Source organism: Anabrus simplex, chromosome 1, assembly GCF_040414725.1.
Source record: "Anabrus simplex isolate iqAnaSimp1 chromosome 1, ASM4041472v1, whole genome shotgun sequence".
NCBI classification, from domain to species: domain Eukaryota; kingdom Metazoa; phylum Arthropoda; class Insecta; order Orthoptera; family Tettigoniidae; genus Anabrus; species Anabrus simplex.
The window spans coordinates 508,684,631-508,707,481 of NC_090265.1; the positions used below are offsets into that span (position 1 = coordinate 508,684,631).

Genomic DNA, 22,851 nt, shown 5'->3' on the forward strand with positions numbered 1-22,851 from the left:
ATTCGGCTGCTTCCTGTTCCAAGATTGGCCTCACAAGTGACAGATAGTATAGTTCCGTCATTGTCATTATCTTTGAACATGTGGATATGTATACGACTCGCGTCTGACGGAATATAATATGGAGAAACACCTGGTCTTTACGTCCTCCCTAACGATGAGATTAAATTATGGTAAGGATTTTTTCTTTCTCAGTTATTTCTCAAACCGGCTTGTAACAATTTCAGATGCTTTCCTCTGTATATTATAGTAATTTGCTAATAACCTGTAGTTATTTCGGATTTCGTTTGACGTATTGTTAACAAATATCACCAACAAAAATGGCCCATTGACGCTAACCTGTACGACTCTTGACTTTATAACAACTTCATTATAGAATTTACACTGATCAGCCAGAACATTATGACCACCCACCTAACTGCCGGTATGTCCACCTTTGGCACGGATAACAGCGGCGACGGGTCTTGGCATGGAAGCAATGAGGCCTTGGTAGGTCGCTGGAGGGAGCTGGCACCACATCTGCACACACAAGTCACCTGATTTTCATAAATTCCGGGGAGGGGTATGAGTTCTGACGCCACGTTCAATCACATCCCACATGTATTCGATCGGGTTAAGATCTGGCGAGTTGGCGGGCCAGCACATCTATTGCAACTCGCCACTGTATTCCTCGAACCCCTCCATCACACTCCTGGCGTTGTGACATGGCGCATTATCTTGTGGAAAAATGCCACTGCCGTTCGGAAACATGATAGTCCTGAAGGGGTGTACGTGGTCTGAAACCAGTGTACGATACTTCACAGCCATCATGGCGCCTCGCACGAGCTCCTCTGGACCCATGGATGCCCAAGTGAATGTTCCCCAGAGCATATTTGAGCCGCCGCCAGGTTGTCTCCGTCCCGCAGCACAGGTGTCAAGGAGCTGTTCCCGTGGAAGACGACGGAGTCGCACCTTCCCATCGGCGTGATGAAGAAGGTATCGAGATTTATCAGACCACACAACACTCTGCCACTGCGCCAACGTCCAGTGACGATGGTCACGTGCCCATTTCAGTCGTAGTTGCCGATGTTGTGGTGTTACCATCAGCACATGCATGGGTCGTCCGCTGCGGAGGTTCATCCTTAGGAGTGTTCGGTGCACTGTGTGTTCAGACACACTTGTACTCTGTCCAACATAGAAGTCTGATGTTAGGTCCGTCACAGCTCGCCGCCTGTCCTGTTTTACCAGTCTGCCCAGCCTACGACGTCTGACATCTGTAATGAGGGGTGACGTTTGGACGTGGTTTCACCACTTGTTGAAGACACTCACCAGAGAACTCCTAGAGCACACGACAAGTCATACAGTTTCCGAAATGTTCGTGCCGAGCCTCCGGACCATCACAATCTGCTCTCGGTCAAACTCAGGCACAGTACGTCATTTTCTTATTCATACACTTTCTTATTGTGAAAAGAGTAATAAATTTTGGACATTCAAATGGATGTTACAGTAATTGTCTTTTAAGAAATGTATGTCTGGTATATTTCTTTACAATACCATACAAAAATAATATTTATAACAACATATAGTATATTATACTGGAGAATATAACAAAACATGACCTTTTACTACGTCACATTCTTATTCATACAGATGCCAGTTCTTCAACTAAACATATGAATGAAATGAACCATAGCACCAATCCTAGTACTTTGTGGAGTAACCCATGGCTTTAATGACAGCTTGACACCTACTCTGCATGGAATTTACTAGCCTCGCACACATTTCATGACTGATACTGTACCAGTCTTGGGTCACCACTCGTTTTAACTCATCTTTGGATGAAACCTTTCTACTGTGAACTCTAGACTTCAAAAACACCCATAAATGTTTAATAGGTTTCAAGTCAGAAGACTGGGTCGGTGTTTTTAATTGTTTTGGAATGTTCCAAATTAACCACTCCTTGTTCAGGGCAGTGGTATGTTTGGGGTCGTCTTCCTTTTGAAACATGTAGGTCGGTAGCATCACCAATTTTTCAGCATTTTGTTTAATATTGTATTTCGAAATATTATTGTACAATACTTTGTCCATCATGCCTTCAAATAATTGAATATTGAATATAATTGAATGCACCTTGAGCCGACATACACCCCCACATCATACCGATCCACCTCCGTGTTTCACTGTGGGAATTGTATTGGCCACATTGTCGTCCGTATTGGTCTTTCTCCACACCCTACGGGCACCATCGGAACCAAACAGGTCGATTTTAGTTTCATCTTGTTTACGTGCATGACGTGCTCTTTCGCAAAGAGCAGTCTTGCATCATGGTTCTTCTCACTAACATAGGGTCTCTTCCTTGGTACACGGCCATGGTAACCGTGTCGATGTAAAACTCGCAGGACCTTCTGAGTAGCTATTTTCTTCCCAGTAGCAGCTTCCAGCACTGCCCGCAGTTTTGGAATACTTATGAGAGGGTTGGATTTCACTCGCCTCACAATAAGCCTTTCGGCTTGTACGCTTAGTTTCTTTTGTTTGGGTTTTCTTGGCACATTCTTCACCGACCCGTCGTACTAAAACTTATTCACGAGATATTGAACAGTGGCAAGCATGACTTTTCTTCACCACGACTCCTATTTTTCTTATGGTGTACCTTATAAGTGCTAGGTTGACAATTGTCTGTTTCAGCTCATATCCAAGATCTTTACCCTTGCCCATTTCTACCAGCACTCCCACGGGTCTAAGACGAACACAACCAGCAACACCTCTCCTCACACCACACCTACTTACAGTACGTATGTTCCGTTCAATGTCGTCGGATGACGCCATCTATACTAGTGTATGAATAACAATTACTTGAAGAGTTGGAGGGTATGCAGTTTTTATTTGTGTAAACACAAATTATTTGGACTAACAAAACATTTGTGCATTGAGTGTTTACGTCTTGTTATTACATTCACGACACACAGCTATAAATCAATAATTTCCATAAATGTACAGGCACATAGAACTCTTTATAACGAAATGGGTTGTGTATGAATAGGAAAGTGAAATACTGTAGATCACACGCCTTCCCCATTCTACACACGGACAGCACGCTCACTGATGTACTACATGCACCACGCGTGTGCCTGACTAGCAGTCATTCCACGTCAGGTGACGCTGCTATCGCCTGGAAGGGTTTATATCGATAGTAGGTAGGTGGTCATATTGTTCTGGCCGATCAGTGTATACCCCTTCTTATCGTTCGCGTATGACTTGTCAATAACTCTTAGATCCACGAGACCTCCACTATAGGGCATTCCATGTTAAGAAAACAGTTTTGCTCTTATGACAACAAGGTTGCCATATCGAACGGTTCTGCTCAACAGTATCATGAGAAAATGGCGACACGTATGTTGGTGAAACTCTGTATTCAATTTCAAGATAAAAGGTGCAAGAACTAAGCTGAAAATTATTTTTAGGAACTTAAAGGGACGGGGGGTTAGAGGGGGCTCATTTTGTTTTTCACAGCAATACGGAAAACGGTGGTGCATATATTGGTGAAAATCAACATTAATGTAAGAGGGGAGAAGACACTAGGCTGCAAATTATTTTTATTAACTCAATGGGACGGTGGTTTAGGAGGGGCTCATTTTGTTTTTCACATCACTACGGCAAAACGGTGGTAAAAATAAAATGCGCTTAAGAAACAACAGCTAAATCACAAAACTACGCATAGATGAAAACAAAAGCGAATTTCTGTATCAATACAATCATGCCGCGATGTATCACTGCAAACCACAGCATCAAAATATTCAGTAACAACCGCTGTACAGTACGGGAATATGATAACACACACAAATAAATAGATGACTTCTCTTCAACAATGGAGGAAGGTAACAAAGCGATGGCTGTTCCCGCCATTGTGCCCCCCCCGCGAATATATTTAATAACTCACGAGCAAAAAAAGTGCCTCATCCTTTTTTCTTTCATAATACAATATAAAGTACATAACAACATTCCTTAATTACGAAGTATTGTGAGTGACTAAGGGGAGGTGTGTTCACTCCTTATAGGTCCATAAGAGCAGTACTAATTTCTTAACATGGAATGATCTGTAGTGTTTGAATCAAAATCTCGCAATATACTAGAACAGCGTCAACTTGACCTCCTTCGTCTAATCAACTGCTAATGTTTATGTTGATACTTTCACGGCCTGTGAATATAGACATGATGGGCTTTTGGCATGTCAAGAAAACAAAGTGAAATTCTTAACGTTTCTCCGCTTCTTCAGAAAAAAATATCTGCTTGTGAGGCAGACTTCTGTAATACTAAAGGTTTGAATTTAAGAATGCTTTACCGTTGGTCTATTGTAAGTTGTACTCTTGTTCGTGCTACGAGCTAAGATGGCAACGTCGGTTACTACTCGGAAGGCAGCGCACTAAGGTTGCCAGCTTATATATTGTTCCCGTATTCTTACGTTTTTTACTGTCAATTTAGCCTTTCGTTTTTTTTTTTTCACTGTACAGCACTTTCTTCCTTGTTTTAATATTTGGCGCTGGCTTAGGGTAGAACCCATAACAATTCTTCTTAATATAACAAAAATACACATACTTTTGATTAGTATCTTTGTTATTATTACGTCAGTTATGCAAGTTCGGATCGCGGCAATAAATTGATGTCGTGTCATTATTATTTATTTCATTATTATTTAATTTCCTAGAATGAAACCATAATTAATTATATCAAATTAAATAATGAAATGAAATTATGTTTTCCTTCTAGGAACCTTATTTTTTATATAAAGGCGAAGGCAGGCATTTATACAAGTGGAGGCACATGTGCACCGTCACTGCATTGTGCTACTAAGCTGATGAGCCCACTGCTACGCTGGCAATTTCACGATTGGAAAAACCTAAATAAATTAAATGTCATATATTCCATGTTCCTATCGTGTCCCTCTACAAGGTTGAATGGCTATCGTCTAAACCTTTGGGTATCGGGGCTGCGGGGTTCCATTCCTCACCAGGTTGAGGAATTTTAATCATATACGGTTAACGATCTTGCGTCAGGGACTGAGTATTTGTGCTGTCCCTGCAACTCACACACAACGCTTCACTCCACTATATTAACACAATTTACATTTTATTTAAAATATCGTGGTGGACTGTTTATCGCTTTCTTGTTCAGGTGCATCTTTCTATTGTTGGGTAGTGTAACTGTTGTCCACTTTTCTTTGTATCATTGCGTCACTTCGTGATGTCGCATCCTACTCTTCGGTTGGATCCATATTGTGAATACCAGTAGTTTCCATCTTCTCTCGGGGCCGATGTCCTAGATGTTAGGCCCCTTTAAACAATAAGCATCATCTTTTGTCGGTAGAGCGCTGTTGTTCTGAGCACAACGTGGCAGGTTCAATCCTGGATCAATCCAGTGGTATTTGAAGGTGCTCAAATACACAGCCTCGTGTGTCTATATGAACCGCTTGATGTTGAAAGGGGACTTCAGCAGGTTTCACAAAATTTTCGGTTTTGAGCGACACTAGGGATGATAAGCAGAGCCAACGTTTGGTGTTAAACGGAGACATCTGCATTCCATACCGAGGCTGTGTTTTGCTTGTGAAATATCAGTGTGATGTTAAATGGAGACATCTGCTGTAGATGTGCATAATATCACAATAATTTTTTTGGCATTATTTCATTATATTGAACAGCTGTGATTGGAATTGCTCTCTGTGTTTCTTGCATTTCTTGTATTTCTTGCATTGATATTGTACTTCATTTTCATATTACTATTAAGTTTGGCATTATTGCTTCTGTGCTCATATTGATGATTGGATATACACCTTTCAAAAAGCAATCACAATACATTTTGTAATTATTTTTAGGATATATGTGGAAGTTCGCATTCTAAGTTCCGAAGTTCACTCTATTTGATGCGTCAAGAGAACTTCTGCAATAACAATAATTTTGTTCATAATCTATGAATTGCATTTTGTATTTTCGTGCGCTGAAGTGTACATTAGTACAGGCATCACTCACTGGCAGAAGCGTAGAACATAGATCGAAATTTTCCATCACCTAGACAGTGTTTCCCTTCTCCTGCAAAATTTAGGAATTGCCAGAAGTCCCCTTTCAACATCAAGTGATTCATATACATACTGGCACGTAAACAGACTCTTGCGGGGCAATCTTCCGGCTTGTCGGCGTCTCCGAAAACCACAAAAATGTGGTTATTGGGCAGGGTGGTAACGAATGTCATATGGGTCCGTCTACCAAAATAAAAAATCGGGCCCTCTCAAATACGAATAACTTAATTTACAGCAGGTAGAGGTAATGCAAGTTACATGAACAAAGGGAGTATTCGTTATTGTAAGGTTATTAAAAAATTATGTTTAAAAGGTTTTATTTGACTGCCTCCGTGGTTTAACGGCTAAGCTACAGATTTATTCGATTACAACACAGAAAAATATACGAACAAGATTGGCACGAGGGCTTGTATGTGGTTGAATAGGTTCATGCATCACACCCCCTTTGGGGTGTGCACCGCCTCGGGATTAGGACACGCATTGTATTTACGGATAGCACTTGAGAGGACGTTGAACGTTATCGGCATCGTTAAGCAGGTTTTCTCTCACCTCGAAAAGGCCCTCCACGATGCGGACGGCGACCAACACATACACACTAGCGTTTGCCAGTGGGGGTGTGATGAGAGTGAAGAGGGATGTGGCAACAATTCCAATCCCGAACACACGATGTCCACCAATCCTTGCAGCTAACCATCCTCCTGGAATCTGTGTCACTATGTAGCCGTAGAAGAAGGAACTTAACACCCAGCCTTGAGTCTTCGAGTCCCAATCGAAATCCCGCTCCTGAAACATAAAACATGAATTTCTCACGAGTTTGTTTGTTTGTTTTGTTTTGTTTTGTTTTGTTTTGTTTTGTTACTTTGAAGTGTCGAAAGATGAACCGACTGCATGCCGTTGAATTGTGGATGTGTTGCAAGATCCCAGTGGTTCAAATCCGATGGATAAAACACGTCACCAGCGCTGCCGACAGTGCGCTTCGAGTCCACTATCTCCTAAATCCAAGGTAATAGCTACATGACCGAAACCGCGAAGCCAACTCGCTCTGTATGAGTTGGTTTCCAACATTTTTATTGTGCTGGCCCCCCTTTATCAAGGTATGTGAGTTACTGGACGACATTTTTCATGCACTTTCTAGAAAACATTCTGGTTTTTTTTTTTATTTTTTTTAATAAGTTGCTTTGTGTCGCACCGACAGAGATAGGTCTTATGACGACGATGGTATAGGATAGGGCTGGGAGTTGGAAGGAAGTAACCGTCGACTTGATTAAGGTATAGCCTGGTGTTAAAATGAGAAACCACAGGAAACATCTTCAGGGCTACCGATAGTGGGATTCGAGCCCACTATCTCCCAAATGCCAGCTCATAGCTAAGACGAAACTGGAAAGAAACTGTAGCAAACAATTCCAAGAGTTTCAATTCATCCAGCTGGTTAGATTTTAATAATTTTTAAAATTAGAATTAACTTTTGAATTGAAATTAATGCCTGAAGTGTCAACTACCACTACAACAAACTGTTGTTTGCCAATGTTACCCAGTTGAATTGCATAAAAAAAGGTAAAGATCCATATATTATATTATACAATACTAGCTGATGTACCCGTGTTTCGCTACGGGATTCTCAGAAAGACTGACCTTGTGGCTTTCCTAACTGAATTCAACATAGTTCATTATATGAACGTCAGCAGGAAAGTAGCGATTAAAAGCAATGTTATCATATAAAATACTCGATTAAATGAAAAACCGCACATTTTCTCACTCTTAACGAACAGTACTACGGTGCCGATCTAACAGTCCAAAGTTCCAGAGCTGGAATGACCAGGCCGCAGACAGCCGTAAACACTCCTTTGCCATTACTCCATTAAATATGCACACTGATCATTCCAATCAGTGCCTCAGAGTAGGGATTGAATAACTCGAATGCAAAGATGAACCAGTGTGTTATGTACCAATAGTATCAGAAAATGTATGAACCAGAGGAATGGCATGCTAAAGAAAAAAGTTATCTAACTCCCCAGCTACTTCCCGCCAATATTCAGGCAGGCTGTTACACTCGGTACGACCAGGCGAGTTGGTCGTGTGGTTAGGGACGCGCAGCTGTGAGCTTGCATCCGGGAGATAGCAGATTCGAACCCCACCGTCGGCAGCCGTGTGGATGATATTCCGTGGTTTCCCATTTTCACAATAGGAAAATACTGGGGCTGTATCTTAATTAAGGCCAAGGCCGCTTCCTTCATATTCCTAGCCCTTTCCTCTCCCATCGTCACCATAAGACCTATCTGTGTCAGTGCTACGTAAGAAAAATTTAAAAAAATACTCGGTACGCAGCATTCGGGCCTAATGGTATCTATCGGAGATGAGTGGCAACAGAAGACACAAAGCACATCAGAACAAACAATGGTCAACGTAATGTTATTGTTGATCAATTTTATGAGCTTTCTATATTGTAGGCTTTCACATTTCGTTTTCTTTCGGCTCTGTGAAATTAGGGCGTGACCTGCCTCTGTGGATCCGTGGTAGAGTGTCGGTCTCCGAATCCCAAGATAGCGGGTTCAAACCCGGCAGAGGTAGTCGGATGTTTGAAGGGCGGAAAAAAGTCCATTCGACACTCCATGTCGTACGATGTCGGCAAGTAAAAGATCTCTGGTGATGCATTTGGTATTTACCCGACGAAATTAATTAAATCTCAGCCATAGACGCCCAAGAGAGATCCGGTTTACTCTCTCTGCCATCTAGCGGACCTAGAGTAAAACGGAACGTCGAAATTGACGAGCAGACAGCCAGATGGCGTCAAATCGAAATGTCTGCACACGGTAGCTGAGGCCATACGATTATTATTATTATTATTATTATTATTATTATTATTATTATTAGGGTGTGGACTGTAGTTCCTTATTCTCCGAATTTACATACCGATTTTCATTAAATTCTGTTTACCCATTTTCTCGTGACTCGGCACTGATATGGAATTAGTAACAAAAATCCAAATTCATGAATATCTCTGTGATCATAGCCGGTACGGTAACAGTGTTTAAGACATAAATGATCTGAAATGTAATACTATATAACTTTACTTATGTGGTATTTATCGATACGACCACTAATAACAAATATTTGAGAATTAAATTTTAGGCCTTCCATAAACAACCATTTTTCTCAGCGTGAATATAATTATTTATGACCCAGATTATAGCGACTTATTCTCCGACTTCGCCTACCGATTTTAGTTAAGATACGACCACTAATAACAGAAATAGTTGAGAATTAAATTTTAGGCCTTCCCCTAAACTACCAGTTTACTCACCGTGAATTTATTTATTTATTTATTTATTTATTTATTTATTTATTTATTTATTTATTTATTTATTTATTTATTTATTTACTTATGACTACGTTATAGCGACCCATTCCTGGACTTTGCATACCGATTTTCATTAAGATACGACCACTAATAACAAATATTTGAGAATTAAATTTTAGGCCTTCCCCTAAACTACCATTTCACTCAGCGTGAATAAAACTATATATGGCCTAGATTGTAGCGACTTATTCTCCGACTTTGCATACCGATTTTCATTACATTCTCTTCAGTTGTTTTCTCGTGATGCGTGTACATACATACATACATACATACATACAGACAGACAGACAGACAGACAGACAGACAGACAGACAGACAGACAGACAGAAATTATGTAAAATTAAAAAATGCATTTGCTTGTTACTGTGGACACGACTGATACAGAAATACCATCCTTTTTTTTTTTAATTCTGAGCAATGTACAGACAAAATTCTTATTTCATATATACCGTATATATACTAGTACTGCACAACAATTATTTCACTCAGAAATGTCCAAAGTTTACAAACTGCTACAAAATATAATATATAAATAGAAGTTTGTAAGTGAGGTTTCACTGTTACACGAGTACGTTTGGTAGCCCTATGACTTACATATGACACGGTGCCGTTTTCTCCTTGAACCGTCCTGTTGGCTGTCATGGCTACGATGGCCACGCTCAGGTTCACACGAAGAGCGTACACGTTGAAGAAACCCAGAAAGGCGAGGAACGCCACGATGTAGCGACGGCGGCGCCAGAACAGCCATGTTGGTCCTTGGTCAGCATCTGCATCTCTTTCCATAGTGCTGAAAAGTGTAGGAAATAATATTTAAGTCTGGTAAGCCTGCTTTGTTTTCTACAGAGATGCTGATGGTCCCCAATATAAAAATAGTCATATTCCTGCCCTTCCAGTGTATGGGATAATCCGCTCAAAACATGACAATTTTTCATTTCACGATATAAGAAAAGATAAAACGAAATCAATTGATCAGCCAATCTGTGTACAAAGGAGGGGACGTTAAGATTGAATTCTGGAATTCACACTTTCAAGCACTAACGAGGGAACACATACATGTGTTACACTCGGATTCGGTTGAAATTTGGTAGGAATATTCGTGGGAGGCAGTAGAATGCTAGGGAGAAAACTGCATGTGTCCAGCGCAAGTTTAAACGCCAAAATTGAACAAATAAATAGTCGTAAAATTAGAAGTGCCGCGGGAGTATCGGGGTGTGGCGGAGAGGTAGGGACAAGTGAAGCAGTGGACGTGAACCAACCGGGCTGCGTCGACCTGCGCCAGCAGCCAGGCAGCGTATAGTTAGCGCGTTCCCCTTAACTTCCCGATAAGATGTGCAAAACGTAAATATGAAAACAGCACATGAAACAAGTGTACAAAGGACGATGTTTGAACAACGATGTCAATAAGGTTTGAAAAATTCACGCCCGAGTTCTTCTTACTCATTGTAATTTTTCAAGCTTACAGCTCCGCGCCAATAATCATACGACCAACACCGTCTGTAGTTATTTTTACTTATTATTCTTGTATATACATTGTATATCCCAATCTGGTTATGTGAAAGAGAATTGCCCTAACCTTGCAAAACAAAATAAATTTAATCTGATCTAGGTATTGTATTTTTATGCTTTTCAGAGACGCCAATGTGCCCACATTTTGTCCCACAGGAATTCCTGTACGTGCTGGTAAATCTACTGATACGAGGCTGGCTTATTGGAGCACTTTCAAATATCATCGGACTGAGCCTGCATCGGAACTAGCCAATTTAAACTCAGGAGGCCAGCGCTCTATCACCTCAACTAATCAGCCCGAGTTAAGGGCGGTAAGATTTTCATTCTATAATCCTGTCGTACCATGTCGCCATGTAAAAGATCTCCATGGACAGTCGAAAAATGAATTGAAATTCAGGTACAGATCGCTCAACAGACATCTGGTTTCTCTGCCGTCTGGTAGAGTAAAACGGACCCTCGACGAATGGTTATCCTAAGTGACGAGAAACAGAAATGCCTGCATACAGTAACTGGCGTTATACGATGATAATCTGTGATTACCTGTAGAAGTATTTATGGTACAATCTATCATAACCTACAACAGTGTTACCAGTGCACTATTCTTAATGATCTCATTCAATAGCTCATACGGTGTTACGAGTACATTCTTTTTATTCATAACTAGCTGATGTACCCGTGCTTCGCTACGGAATTCTACATTGTATACGGAATTCTAGTGTACACGTTGTGAGCAAGATTGTATTAAATTGCATCGCTTTTAAAGTTGCCCTAGAAACGCGACGGGGAAGTCACCAAACATCTTTTCTCATATGAAGACTGAGTTAGGGAATTTTCATTGTAATAGTAGACCTGCTTGCATACCATCAGTCACAATCATGTTGGGGAGTTTTCATTATAATGGTAGACATTCGCTCTTCACCTGCCTTTTTACATCCTCAGAAAGACTGTCTTAGTGGTTTTCCCAACTGAAATGAACATACATTACAATGACGTCAGTAGGAATGGTGCGATTAAAAGCAATGCTTTCATATGAAATACTCGATCAAATGAAACACCACACATTTTCTCACTTTTAACGAACAGTACTACGCTGCCGATCTAACAGTCCAAAGTTCCAGAACTGAATGACCAAGCCACAGACAGCCGTGATTCGTGAACACCTTTCGTCTGTTTTCGGCGGGAAGAGGGTCGAATAGTGGAGACTCCCAGGGCAAATCTATCCTCTTTTTTACTAATCTGTTTCCTAGCAGTACCCGATGAGTCGGAAAATATCAATTCACTACACTGGCGGCGGAAAAATCTATCTGACTTGGAGGCAAATTTTTCCTCCAAGCCAGAGGAGAAACCGCCTCTTCACTGATAATTTGGAATAAAATGAATGTAGAATTTAATAGAAGTGAAGAGGAAGGAGCTTTTCTTTAGAAACGGCTCTTTTCAGGGTTGAATTTTGAGTTATTTAGTGAATTGTGGTGCTATAATTTGGAATAGGCCTAATTTGTTATTCTAGACCAGGCCATAATACTACTACCGGTACTACTACTACTACATTTAAATCAGCCTCTGCCTTAAATATGCACACTGCTCATTCAAAACAGCGCGTCAGAGTAGGGATCGAATAACTGGAATACTATGAAGAACCAGTGTGTGTTACGTACCAGCTGTATCAGAAAATGCATGAACCAGAGGAATGGCATGCTAAAGAAGAAAGTGTTCTAACTCCCCAGCTATTTCCCGCCAATATTTAGTCATGCTATTATACTTGGTACGCAGTAGTAAACCCATCTATCGGAGTTGAGAGGCAGCATAAGTGACAAATAACATCACAACAAACAATGGTCAATGTAATGTTATTGTTCATCAATGTTATGCACTTTCGACATTGGAGGCCTTGACGTTTAGTTTTGTTCCGACTCTGAAATACCACTCATCATAGTCGGTACGGTAAAACTGAATAAAACATTAATGATCGGAAATTGTATTCTCTGTAACTTTTGCTAGGTAGTACTTTTCGATAGGAACAAAAACATAGGTATTTAAAAATTAAATTTTAGGCGCCTTCCCCTAAACAAAAATTTCATCCAGGGTGAATAAAATTGTTTATAGCTTAGACTGTAGTTTCTTATTCACCGACTCTATATACCGATTTTCATTAAATTCTGTTAACCCATTTTCTCGTGCCTCGGCGTCGATGTCGACTTAGCAACAAAAATACAAATTCATGAATATCTGTGTTAACATAGCCGGTACGGTAAAAATAAAATGTATAAGACATAAATGATAGGATATTTAATTCTATATAACTTTGTTTATGTAGTATTTATCGATACGACCACTAATAATATAAATATTCGAGAATTAAATTTTAGGCCTTCCCCTAAGTTACCATTTCATTCAGCGTTAATAAAATGAGTTATAGATTAGATTGCAATAGCTTATTCTCCGACTTTGTATACCAGTTTTCAATGAGATAGGACCACTAATGACGTAAATATTTAAGAATTGAATTTTAGGCCTTCCCCTAAACAGCGTTAATAAAATTATTTATAGCTTAGATTATAGCGACTTATTCTCCGACTTTACATGCCAATTTTTATTAAGATGGGGCAACTAATAACATAAATATTACCGGGCGAGTTGGCCGTGCGCGTAGAGGCGCGCGGCTGTGAGCTTGCATCCGGGAGATAGTAGGTTCGAATCCCACTATCGGCAGCCCTGAAAATGGTTTTCCGTGGTTTCCCATTTTCACACCAGGCAAATGCTGGGGCTGTACCTTAATTAAGGCCACGGCCGCTTCCTTCCAACTCCTAGGCCTTTCCGATCCCATCGTCGCCATAAGACCTCTCTGTGTCGGTGCGACGTAAAGCCCGTAGCAAAAAAAAAAACATAAATATTTGAAAATTAAATTTTAGGCCTTCCCCTAAACTACCATTTCTATTAGCGTGAGTAAAATTATTTATGGCTTAGAGTGTAGCGACTTATTTCCCGACTTTACATACCGATTTTAATTAAATTCTCTTTAGCCGTTTTCTGGTGATGCGTGTACATACATACAGACAGACAGACAGAAATTACGGAAAAGTAAAAAGTGCATTTCCTTGTTACGGTGGACACGACCGATACAGAAATACCATTCCTTTCAAATTTTGAGCAATGTACAGACAATACCCTTATTTTATACATATAGATGTTCTCATTCAATAGTTCATACGGTTATTATCTATCATTATCTTCAACAGTGTCCGGCTCCATGGCTAAATGGTTAGCGTGCTGGCCTTTGGCCACGGGGGTCCCGGGTTCGATTCCCGGCAGGGTCGGGAATTTTAACCTTAATTGGTTAATTTCCCTAGCACGGGGACTGGGTGTATGTGTCGTCTTCATCATCATTTCATCCTCATCACGACGCGCACGTCACCTACGGGTGTCAAATCAAAAGACCTGCATCTGGCGAGCCGAACTTCTCCTCGGACACTCCCGGCACTAAAAGCCATACGCCATTTCATTTCATTTCATTTCATTTCATTTCATTTCATTTCATTTCATTTCATCTTCAACAGTGCTACTAGTATATTCTTCTTATCCTTAACGCTTTCACGCAATAGATCGTATGATGATTATCTATCATTACCTACAAGAATGCTACTGGTGCATTCTTCTTGTTCTTAATGTTCTCACTCATTAGATCATATGGTGATTAACTGTCATTACCTACCAGTGTGCTACTGGTGCATTCTTCTTATGCTTAATGGTCTTACTCAATAGGTGATTATAATTATTATGTTCTGATTCGCTTACTTCAAAGGGTCATCTCACGACCTGAGAAGGAATAAAAAGGAAATCAGTGGATCGATCGATTCTGAATACATCGAGCGAGTTGGTGATGATAATGCCGCTAATGGTAAGAAATGAGACGGAATGCAATGACAATTTAAAAGACCAAAATTCATCCACTGACCAGAATTCAAAACGTAATGATGAAGAATGGATTAATATGAGCTTAAAACTATCGATGGATCCGACCCACAATGCATCATCTTCCCAGAAACTATTTTACAGACCAAGGGACTGCTTCCAAAACACAATCCCGAATTGATGATGCTTGTTGTCTAAAGGGGTTCAAAATCCAGGTCATCAGCCCCTCATAATGGTACTTATCGCTAGTAAAGTAGAACCATGGTATTTCTCAAGTTGCGGTACTAATCAAAAGTAGCGTAAACTCACGGTATTCCACACATTATGATACTACTCACAAGTATTGTACGTCGCACAGGTAACGCAGACCTATGGTGTTTCTCACATAATGGCGCCATTCGTAGGCAACACAAACCCATGGTGTATCTCACACATGTGCACTAATCACAGGGACTTGTACTATCCCGTGGTGTTGGTCATACAGTGGGTACAAATCACAGGCAACGTAAGGTCGCGATGTTCTGCATACAGTGGTACTAATCACAGGTACTGGAAACCCACAGTAAACCGCTCTTTGCTGCTACTAATCACGAACCTATTGTGTACCTAACATAGTGGTACTACTCGCAAGTAAAAGCGACCCATGGTGTTCCCTGGGTGATGGTACTAATCACAAGTAGTTTCGTGGCTCTAATTCAATCCCCCCTTGGTCGCCCCTTTTGGTCGCCTCTTACGACAGGCATGGGATACCGTGGGTGTATTCTTCACCTGCGCCCCCCCACCCACAGGGGTACTGAGAAAGAGAGAAAAAAATATAGAAGAAGGGATTCGTCACTTCGAAAAATTAAGTAACAGACGAAAAAAGGCAAGGGCCACGAGGGGCGTGAAAATGAAAGACTCCCGAGGCCTCGAATGCTCTAATACCATCGGGGTCGAAAAAGAGCAAGAGTTGACAGAGGGTGGTCGGACAGGATAGATGAAAGTGAAGAGCCTGGTACAAGTAAGTGGAAGAAATGCCAGGACTCAGCTAAGGCCCCCGTGGTCACCAACCACCGCTCCCAAGTTCAGAGCCCCTGGGCACATTTTAGTCGCCTCTTACGACAGACAGGAGATACCGTGGGTGTATTCATCTGCGTCCCCCACCCACAGGGGTTCGAGCGAGTTATCCGTGCGGTTTGGGTCGCGTAGCTGTAAGCTTCCATTCGGGAGATGGGGGTTCGAATCGCACCGTCAGCATTTCTGAAGATAGTTTCTGAGGTTCCCCATTTTCACATCAGGCAAATGCCAAGGCTGTACCTTAATTAAGTCCAAGGACTCTACCAACCTCACCCTTGCGTCGCCGATAATCTTTGATGTGTTAGTGCAACGCTAAAAACTAGCAAAAAATAAAAAATAAAATTCTGGGTACAAAGAATGGGACAGTACAAAGGAGAGAAGCAAGGAGAAAAAATGTCTATGTAAATAAACTTAGAATTTCAAATTATTACCTCATATTTCCGGGGATTTTTCGATGATACAGACCAGTATCTGATCTGTAGTGAACTAAGTATCTCTAGGCCTAGGGTAGAGAAAGTGAAATCTGTCTGCAAACGAATAAGGGTAGAAAATCTCCAGGACGAGCAAATTAGACGGAAGTACATGGATATGATTAGTGAGAAGTTTCGAACAGTAGACAGTAAGCAGGTTCAGGATATAGAAAGTGAATGGGTGGCATACAGGGATGCTGTAGTAGAAACAGCAAGGGAATGCCTAGGAACAACTGTGTGCAAAGATGGGAAAAGGCGAACATCTTGGTGGAATGATGAAGTGAGAGCAGCTTGTAAACGTAAAAAGAAGGCTTATCAAAAATGGCTCCAAACAAGGGCCGAGGCAGACAGGGAGTTGTACGTAGATGAAAGAAACAGAGCGAAACAAATAGTTCTTGAATCCAAAAAGAAGTCCTGGGAAGATTTTGGTAACAACTTGGAAAGGCTAGGTCAAGCAGCAGGGAAACCTTTCTGGACAGTAATAAAGAATCTTAGGAAGGGAGGGAAAAAGGAAATGAACAGTGTTTTGAGTAATTCAGGTGAACTCATAATAGATCCCAGGGAATCACTGGAGAGGTGGAGGGAATATTTTGAACATCTTCTCAATGTAAAAGGAAATCATCCTGGTGGTGTTGTGAACAGCCAAGCAAATGGGGAGGAGGAAAATGATGTTGGTGAAATTATGCTTGAGGAAGTGGAAAGGATGGTAAATAAACTCCATTGTCATAAGGCAGCAGGAATAGATGAAATTAGACCTGAAATGGTGAAGTACAGTGGGAAGGCAGGGATGAAATGGCTTCATAGAGTAGTAAAATTAGCATGGAGTGTTGGTAAGGTACCTTCAGATTGGACAAAAGCAGTAATTGCACCTATCTATAAGCAAGGGAACAGGAAGGATTGCAACAACTATCGAGGCATCTCATTGATTAGTATACCTGGCAAAGTATTCACTGGCATCTTGGAAGGGAGGGTGCGAACAGTCGTTGAGAGGAAACTGGATGAAAACCAGTGTGGTTTCACACCACAGAGAGGCTGTCAGGATCAGATTTTCAGTATGCGCCAGGTAATTGAAAAATGCTACGAGAGGAATAGGCAGTTGTGTTTATGTTTTGTAGATCTAGAGAAAGCTTATGACAGGGTACCGAGGGAAAAGATGTTCGCTATACTGGGGGACTATGGAATTAAAGGCAGATTATTAAAAGTAATCGAAGGCATTTATGTTGACAATTGGGCTTCAGTGAGAATTGATGGTAGAATGAGTTCTTGGTTCAGGGTACTTACAGGGGTTAGACAAGGCTGTAATATTTCACCTTTGCTGTTCGTAGTTTACATGGATCATCTGCTGAAAGGTATAAAATGGCAGGGAGGGATTCAATTAGGTGGAAATGTAGTAAGCAGTCTGGCCTATGCTGACGATTTGGTCCTAATGGCAGATTGTGCCGAAAGCCCACAGTCTAATATCTGGGAACTAGAAAATAGGTGCAATGAGTATGGTATGAAAATTAGCCTCTCGAAGACTAAATTGATGTCAGTAGGTAAGAAATTCAACAGAATTGAATGTCAGGTGGGTGATACAAAGCTAGAACAGGTCGATAATTTCAAGTATTTAGGTTGTGTGTTCTCCCAGGATGGTAATATAGTAAGTGAGATTGAATCAAGGTGTCGTAAAGCTAATGCAGTGAGCTCGCAGCTGCGATCAACAGTATTCTGTAAGAAGGAAGTGAGCTCCCAGACGAAACTATCTTTACATCGGTCTGTTTTCAGACCAACTTTGCTTTACGGGAGCGAAAGCTGGGTGGACTCAGGATATCTTATTCATAAGTTAGAAGTAACAGACATGAAAGTAGTAAGAATGATTGCTGGTACAAACAGGTGGGAACAATGGCAGGAGGGTACTCGGAATGAGGAGATAAAGGCTAATTTAGGAATGAACTCGATGGATGAAGCTGTACGCATAAACCGGATTCGGTGGTGGGGTCGTGTGAGGCGAGTGGAGGAGGATAGGTTACCTAGGAGAATAATGGACTCTGCTATGGAGGGTAAGAGAAGTAGAGGTAGACCAAGACGACGATGGTTAGACTCGGTTTCTAACGATTTAAAGATAAGAGGTATAGAACTAAATGAGGCCACAATACTATTTGCAAATCGAGGATTGTGGCGACGTTTAGTAAATTCACAGAGGCTTGCAGACTGAACGCTGAAAGGCATAACAGTCTATAATGATAATGTATGTATGTATGTATGTGTGATATTTCTATACTTTGTATTTACCTTGGATTACGTACAAAGGTCGACAATAAGTTCAGTTCAATGTTTGCTTGTACGGTTAGTGTTAGGAGGGGATGGATTCGCACTGTCTTGAATGAGGGAAAGGGTCTGTTTTCTATCCCATATTAAAACTCTATGAAAGTATGTTAAAATAACTAATTCTATGGAGGAAACTGTGACTCTGTCATGTGACGCACGCGCTTCACAAGATTCGATTAGAAGAAATCTGAAGAAGAATGTAGTCAGCAGATAACGCGGAGTGTTTGACAGACTGATGTGGCAGTTGTCCGGATATGTCGCTAAATAAGATACTATTGATGAATCTCCAGGATTATTCACTGTAGACCATAGGAACACAGAAGCAAGGAAAGGAGGTCCCAGAGGAGATGTCTTGACAACATTATGATTGCACCAGGTACCTCATGTCCGAACTTAACATCCATGGAGGAGCTGTGCAATCAATGGTGAGATAACTGCTTACAGCAGAAGTACAGGTGGAAGAATACCGCAACCAGTGACTTTTAGTGCAGACCCAGTGAGACTGTGTTATCGACCGTGGCTATGGTCTTACGAGGTCACACATCACAACTCTTATTCACTTCACCTCGCGTTCTTCCCCAGGGCGTGATCGAGAAACGGGATCACTGATGACGTCAAGCTGTTTTCAAGAAAAAACTCGACCTTACGAAATGATTCTTCAGGACCAGTCGGAGCGCGGTCGAAGTTCAGCTCGAGAACTGTGCATCTGAGTGTCATTTTACTCGTGAAGAATGAATGCACGAGGGAATAAGTGTGGTGCGCACTCCTTCCAGACCGGACACTGTAAACTGCTCACTTTCTGACGCAAAAAAGAGGTCGTCTGGATGTTTAAGTCCCCGAGTAGCAGGACAACCACAATGAAGGGGGAACATTACAACAGAGACTTCTAGCTTAGATAATACAAGGACGTATGTCTAAACATTGCCAATACCTGCTGTGTGTGTTAGTGCGATGTATAACTGCTACCAATGTATATATAAATGTCCAAAAATGCTGTATGTGACTGTTAACATCGAGACCATTGCCACAGGACCTCCAGTTTTGCGTGGCATCCGAACAAGAGGGACGAGAATTTCCCTTTCAAAAATCTGCTATGTATTGGCATGGGTACAAAACGCCGCTACCTCGTTCAGAAGCCAGTAAATACGCCACTCGATTGCCTCTCCCACCCCTCCCCGGTATCAAACGGCGATGGGTCAAAATATACAGGTTTTTTACAAGTTTCTTTTTATAACAATGTGCTTAAAAGTTATTGAGCAGTTCTCAGGGTGAAGTGGCAATGATGATTATTTCTTTGAATAACTTTCGCTTTGTGGAGGGCGGTAGAATGCATCCCCGACATCTCCAGCCTGTGGTAAGAGGTGACTAAAGGAAGTAACGAAGTATATAGAAACAATGTACAAATTATCTCTTTCACTACAAATTATTTATTTGCTTAACGGTTTCAGCGATCAAGCTATCCTCAGAGCCATATGTACTGATTTCTGTTGTATGAACAGAAGAAACTCTATGCCTTCAATTATATTGTATATATACATTAAAGTAAAGAACAAACAGAAATGCCAAGTCATCGTCACTAAAAGGGGTAACCCTAGGCTCTAAACTTGATACCGCGGGACTCCTAGCCATGTCTGACATTGCTTCTACCAAGTCCACCACTTCGATCTTTCTAACGGACCTTGAAGTCTTCCGATCCCGACAATATTTGGCTCGCGAGACCTAGCCAAACTTTTAATTTTCATAATTCCCAGAACACAGGATATAGAATACATGCACAGCAAAGCCAACTATTGGTCTGACCCTACCCCAGCGTTGTTAGGTTTGTGGGACCTAGGCCCGGTTTCACGACCGAACGTCCTTCAAGAAACCAACCCTGTGTACAAGAACGTATTGAATAATTACGTGTTTCTGCAGTGGTTGGCAGTGTGTTGTGCTGTGTGTAATGTAAAGACCTGAATCAGAACCCTATATGTATGTTTAGGACTCAGTTCTAAGGCTGGTTGGATTGTCAACAACTCTGCCATCGGCTGTCATAGATGGCCTAGGCATCACTGACGAGGCGTACTAGGGAAATGAGGAGTGAGGTATTTACCTGTTGCTTTCCTCACTGAGCCAGAAGTTTCTGTTACATATCAGTCTGCCAAGCCCACTGAAATGCATGCATCATCCGACCCTATGAGCAACATTTTCACACCATTCATAGCGGGGATTGGCTGCTAAGGAATGGCATTACTACAATTGCTCATACTCCAGTCACTTTCATATTGTCAAAGCCAAGGGTAAGACAGAGACAGATCAATGAAAGTAACAATATTGCTCTAGCCTATACCAGAAGACACTGTGGACTGTAAACACTAGGTCCTGCCAGCAAAGGCAAATCAGAACCCTATGAATTAAATATAACTACTTTTAAAGTTTTCGGAGACGCCGAGGCGACGTAATTTTGTCCCCCGCAGTTGTTTTACATGCCAGTAAATCTACCGCCTTGAGACTTTCTAAATGAGAACATAGAAACATCACTTCTAGTGTCCGAGGTAATCAACTCGACACACAATTGAAGGCCGTTAAGCAGGTAACTCGGTCATCAAGTACTCATCTCTAGGAGATTACTGAATCCTACATCCATTATTATTATTTCGTTGAGGCCCCTTTGACTGTGTGATTCCTAACTCGGGTGAGCTTTCTTCTTAGTCCGGTATTCCTTCATCTTTGGTCTGTGGGTTGCTTTCTTCACTCCTACTCCAGGACGCAATGTTTTAGCTGTCAGTGAATGAGAGTGTCAGATGTTCTGATCAGTATTCTAAATTTATCCCTGTTGAATATATCCTTGCCGAGATCGATAGCTGCAGTCGCTTAAGTGCGGCCAGTATGCAGTATTCGGAAGATAGTGGGTTAGAACCCCACCTTAATTAAGGCCACGGCCGTTTCCTTCCCACTCGTAGCCCATCGTCGCCATAAGACCTATCTGTGTCGGTGCGACGTAAAACAACTTGTAGAAAAAGAATATATCCTCGGGCTATATTTTTAAAAATTCGAGGTCTTTTCGAACCAGTTTCGTCTATTTAGCGTTTGTCCCCTCCCCTCTATATTCCTGAGGTCAGTTTCTTGTTGTCCATTCTGACTGTGTGACCGTAGAAGGTAAGTCACCTCTTCCTCATGGCTGATGTCATGCTCTCTAAATGTTGGTAAAGCTCGTTGCTATGCCTGATTCTGTATTCGCCTCCCTCTTTAATGTTGCCCATGATTTTTCTCAGGATCTTTCGTTCTTTCAGTTCCAAATTCCTGCGTTGTCCATTTTTTGGCCATGTTCAATCATTCTGAGGCACACAGTACCGAAGGTCCTACTGCAGTTTCATAGTGTCGAAGTTTGAGGCGAAGGGAAAGGGATTTGGACTTGTAAACGTTCTCACAGAGATGGAAAGCCCTCTCCAGTTTGGTAAACCTGGCTTTCATGGCTAGATCCTCCCTAACGTTCGAGGTTAACCTCTCTCCATTTACTACTATATCCCCATGTGGGTGTTGTATGTCCGTCGCTCCCTTCTCGATCCGCCAGCCAGCTACACGCGTGCCAGTGTGTTATTCTTCGAGCCTCGACGCGCAGCCCTCAGTGCGCGTGCCTGGAACGCCGTGTGTGCTATAAAAAGGAGCTCCTAGCCTGTCCAGACGCCCACTGACCCCGGTGTCCAGCTCCAGAATACACCCTACGTCGAGCACGGAGGCTACTCCACTTGAAAATGTGCTTCGGCCAGGTGGACTGAATTTCTGGCAGTAAGAGGTCTCACCTCGGGTCACCGCTCCTCTTGCTTGTTCCACTGTCCATGTCCAGTCTTACCATTATATGCCACTATCATTCCCCAGCTAATGCAAGCTCCCATTATCAACTTAGTTTCGCTAAGTAGGAACTCCTCAGTCATTGAACTTACGTTAATGAACTCAGACACTTCAACAAGGAAGGACTCTCTGAGATATTTACGTCAGAGCTTCTGATAGTTTTCGACTATCAAGAACTTTTCATGTCACAAGGACTATCTTTCCGAGATAGTAGTGAATGTGAATACTCCAACGTGTATATAGTGTACAAAAGACAGACTCTTTCTCCAAATTCATAGTTCATTTTGCTTCGAGATAACTTTCAGTTTTGTTAGTGTAAATATTGTAATTTTACATGTGAAGCAAATAAAGAAGTTGTGTTTTTGTAAACC

General features: G+C 41.6%; 1 protein-coding gene across 2 annotated transcripts in view; it reads right to left on the reverse strand.

Annotated features, from left to right (window-relative positions):
- The window catches only part of LOC136868467 (sialin), a 184,891-nt gene that overhangs the window by 46,897 nt on the left and 115,143 nt on the right, over positions 1–22,851 (reverse strand). For both annotated transcript variants that reach the window (XM_067144777.2, XM_067144776.2), the window contains exons 3-4: positions 9,996–10,188; positions 6,593–6,826 (exon numbers count right to left, since the gene is read on the reverse strand). In XM_067144777.2, the coding sequence (XP_067000878.2) occupies positions 6,593–6,826; positions 9,996–10,188 (427 nt within the window). The remainder of the gene's footprint in view (positions 1–6,592; positions 6,827–9,995; positions 10,189–22,851) is intronic.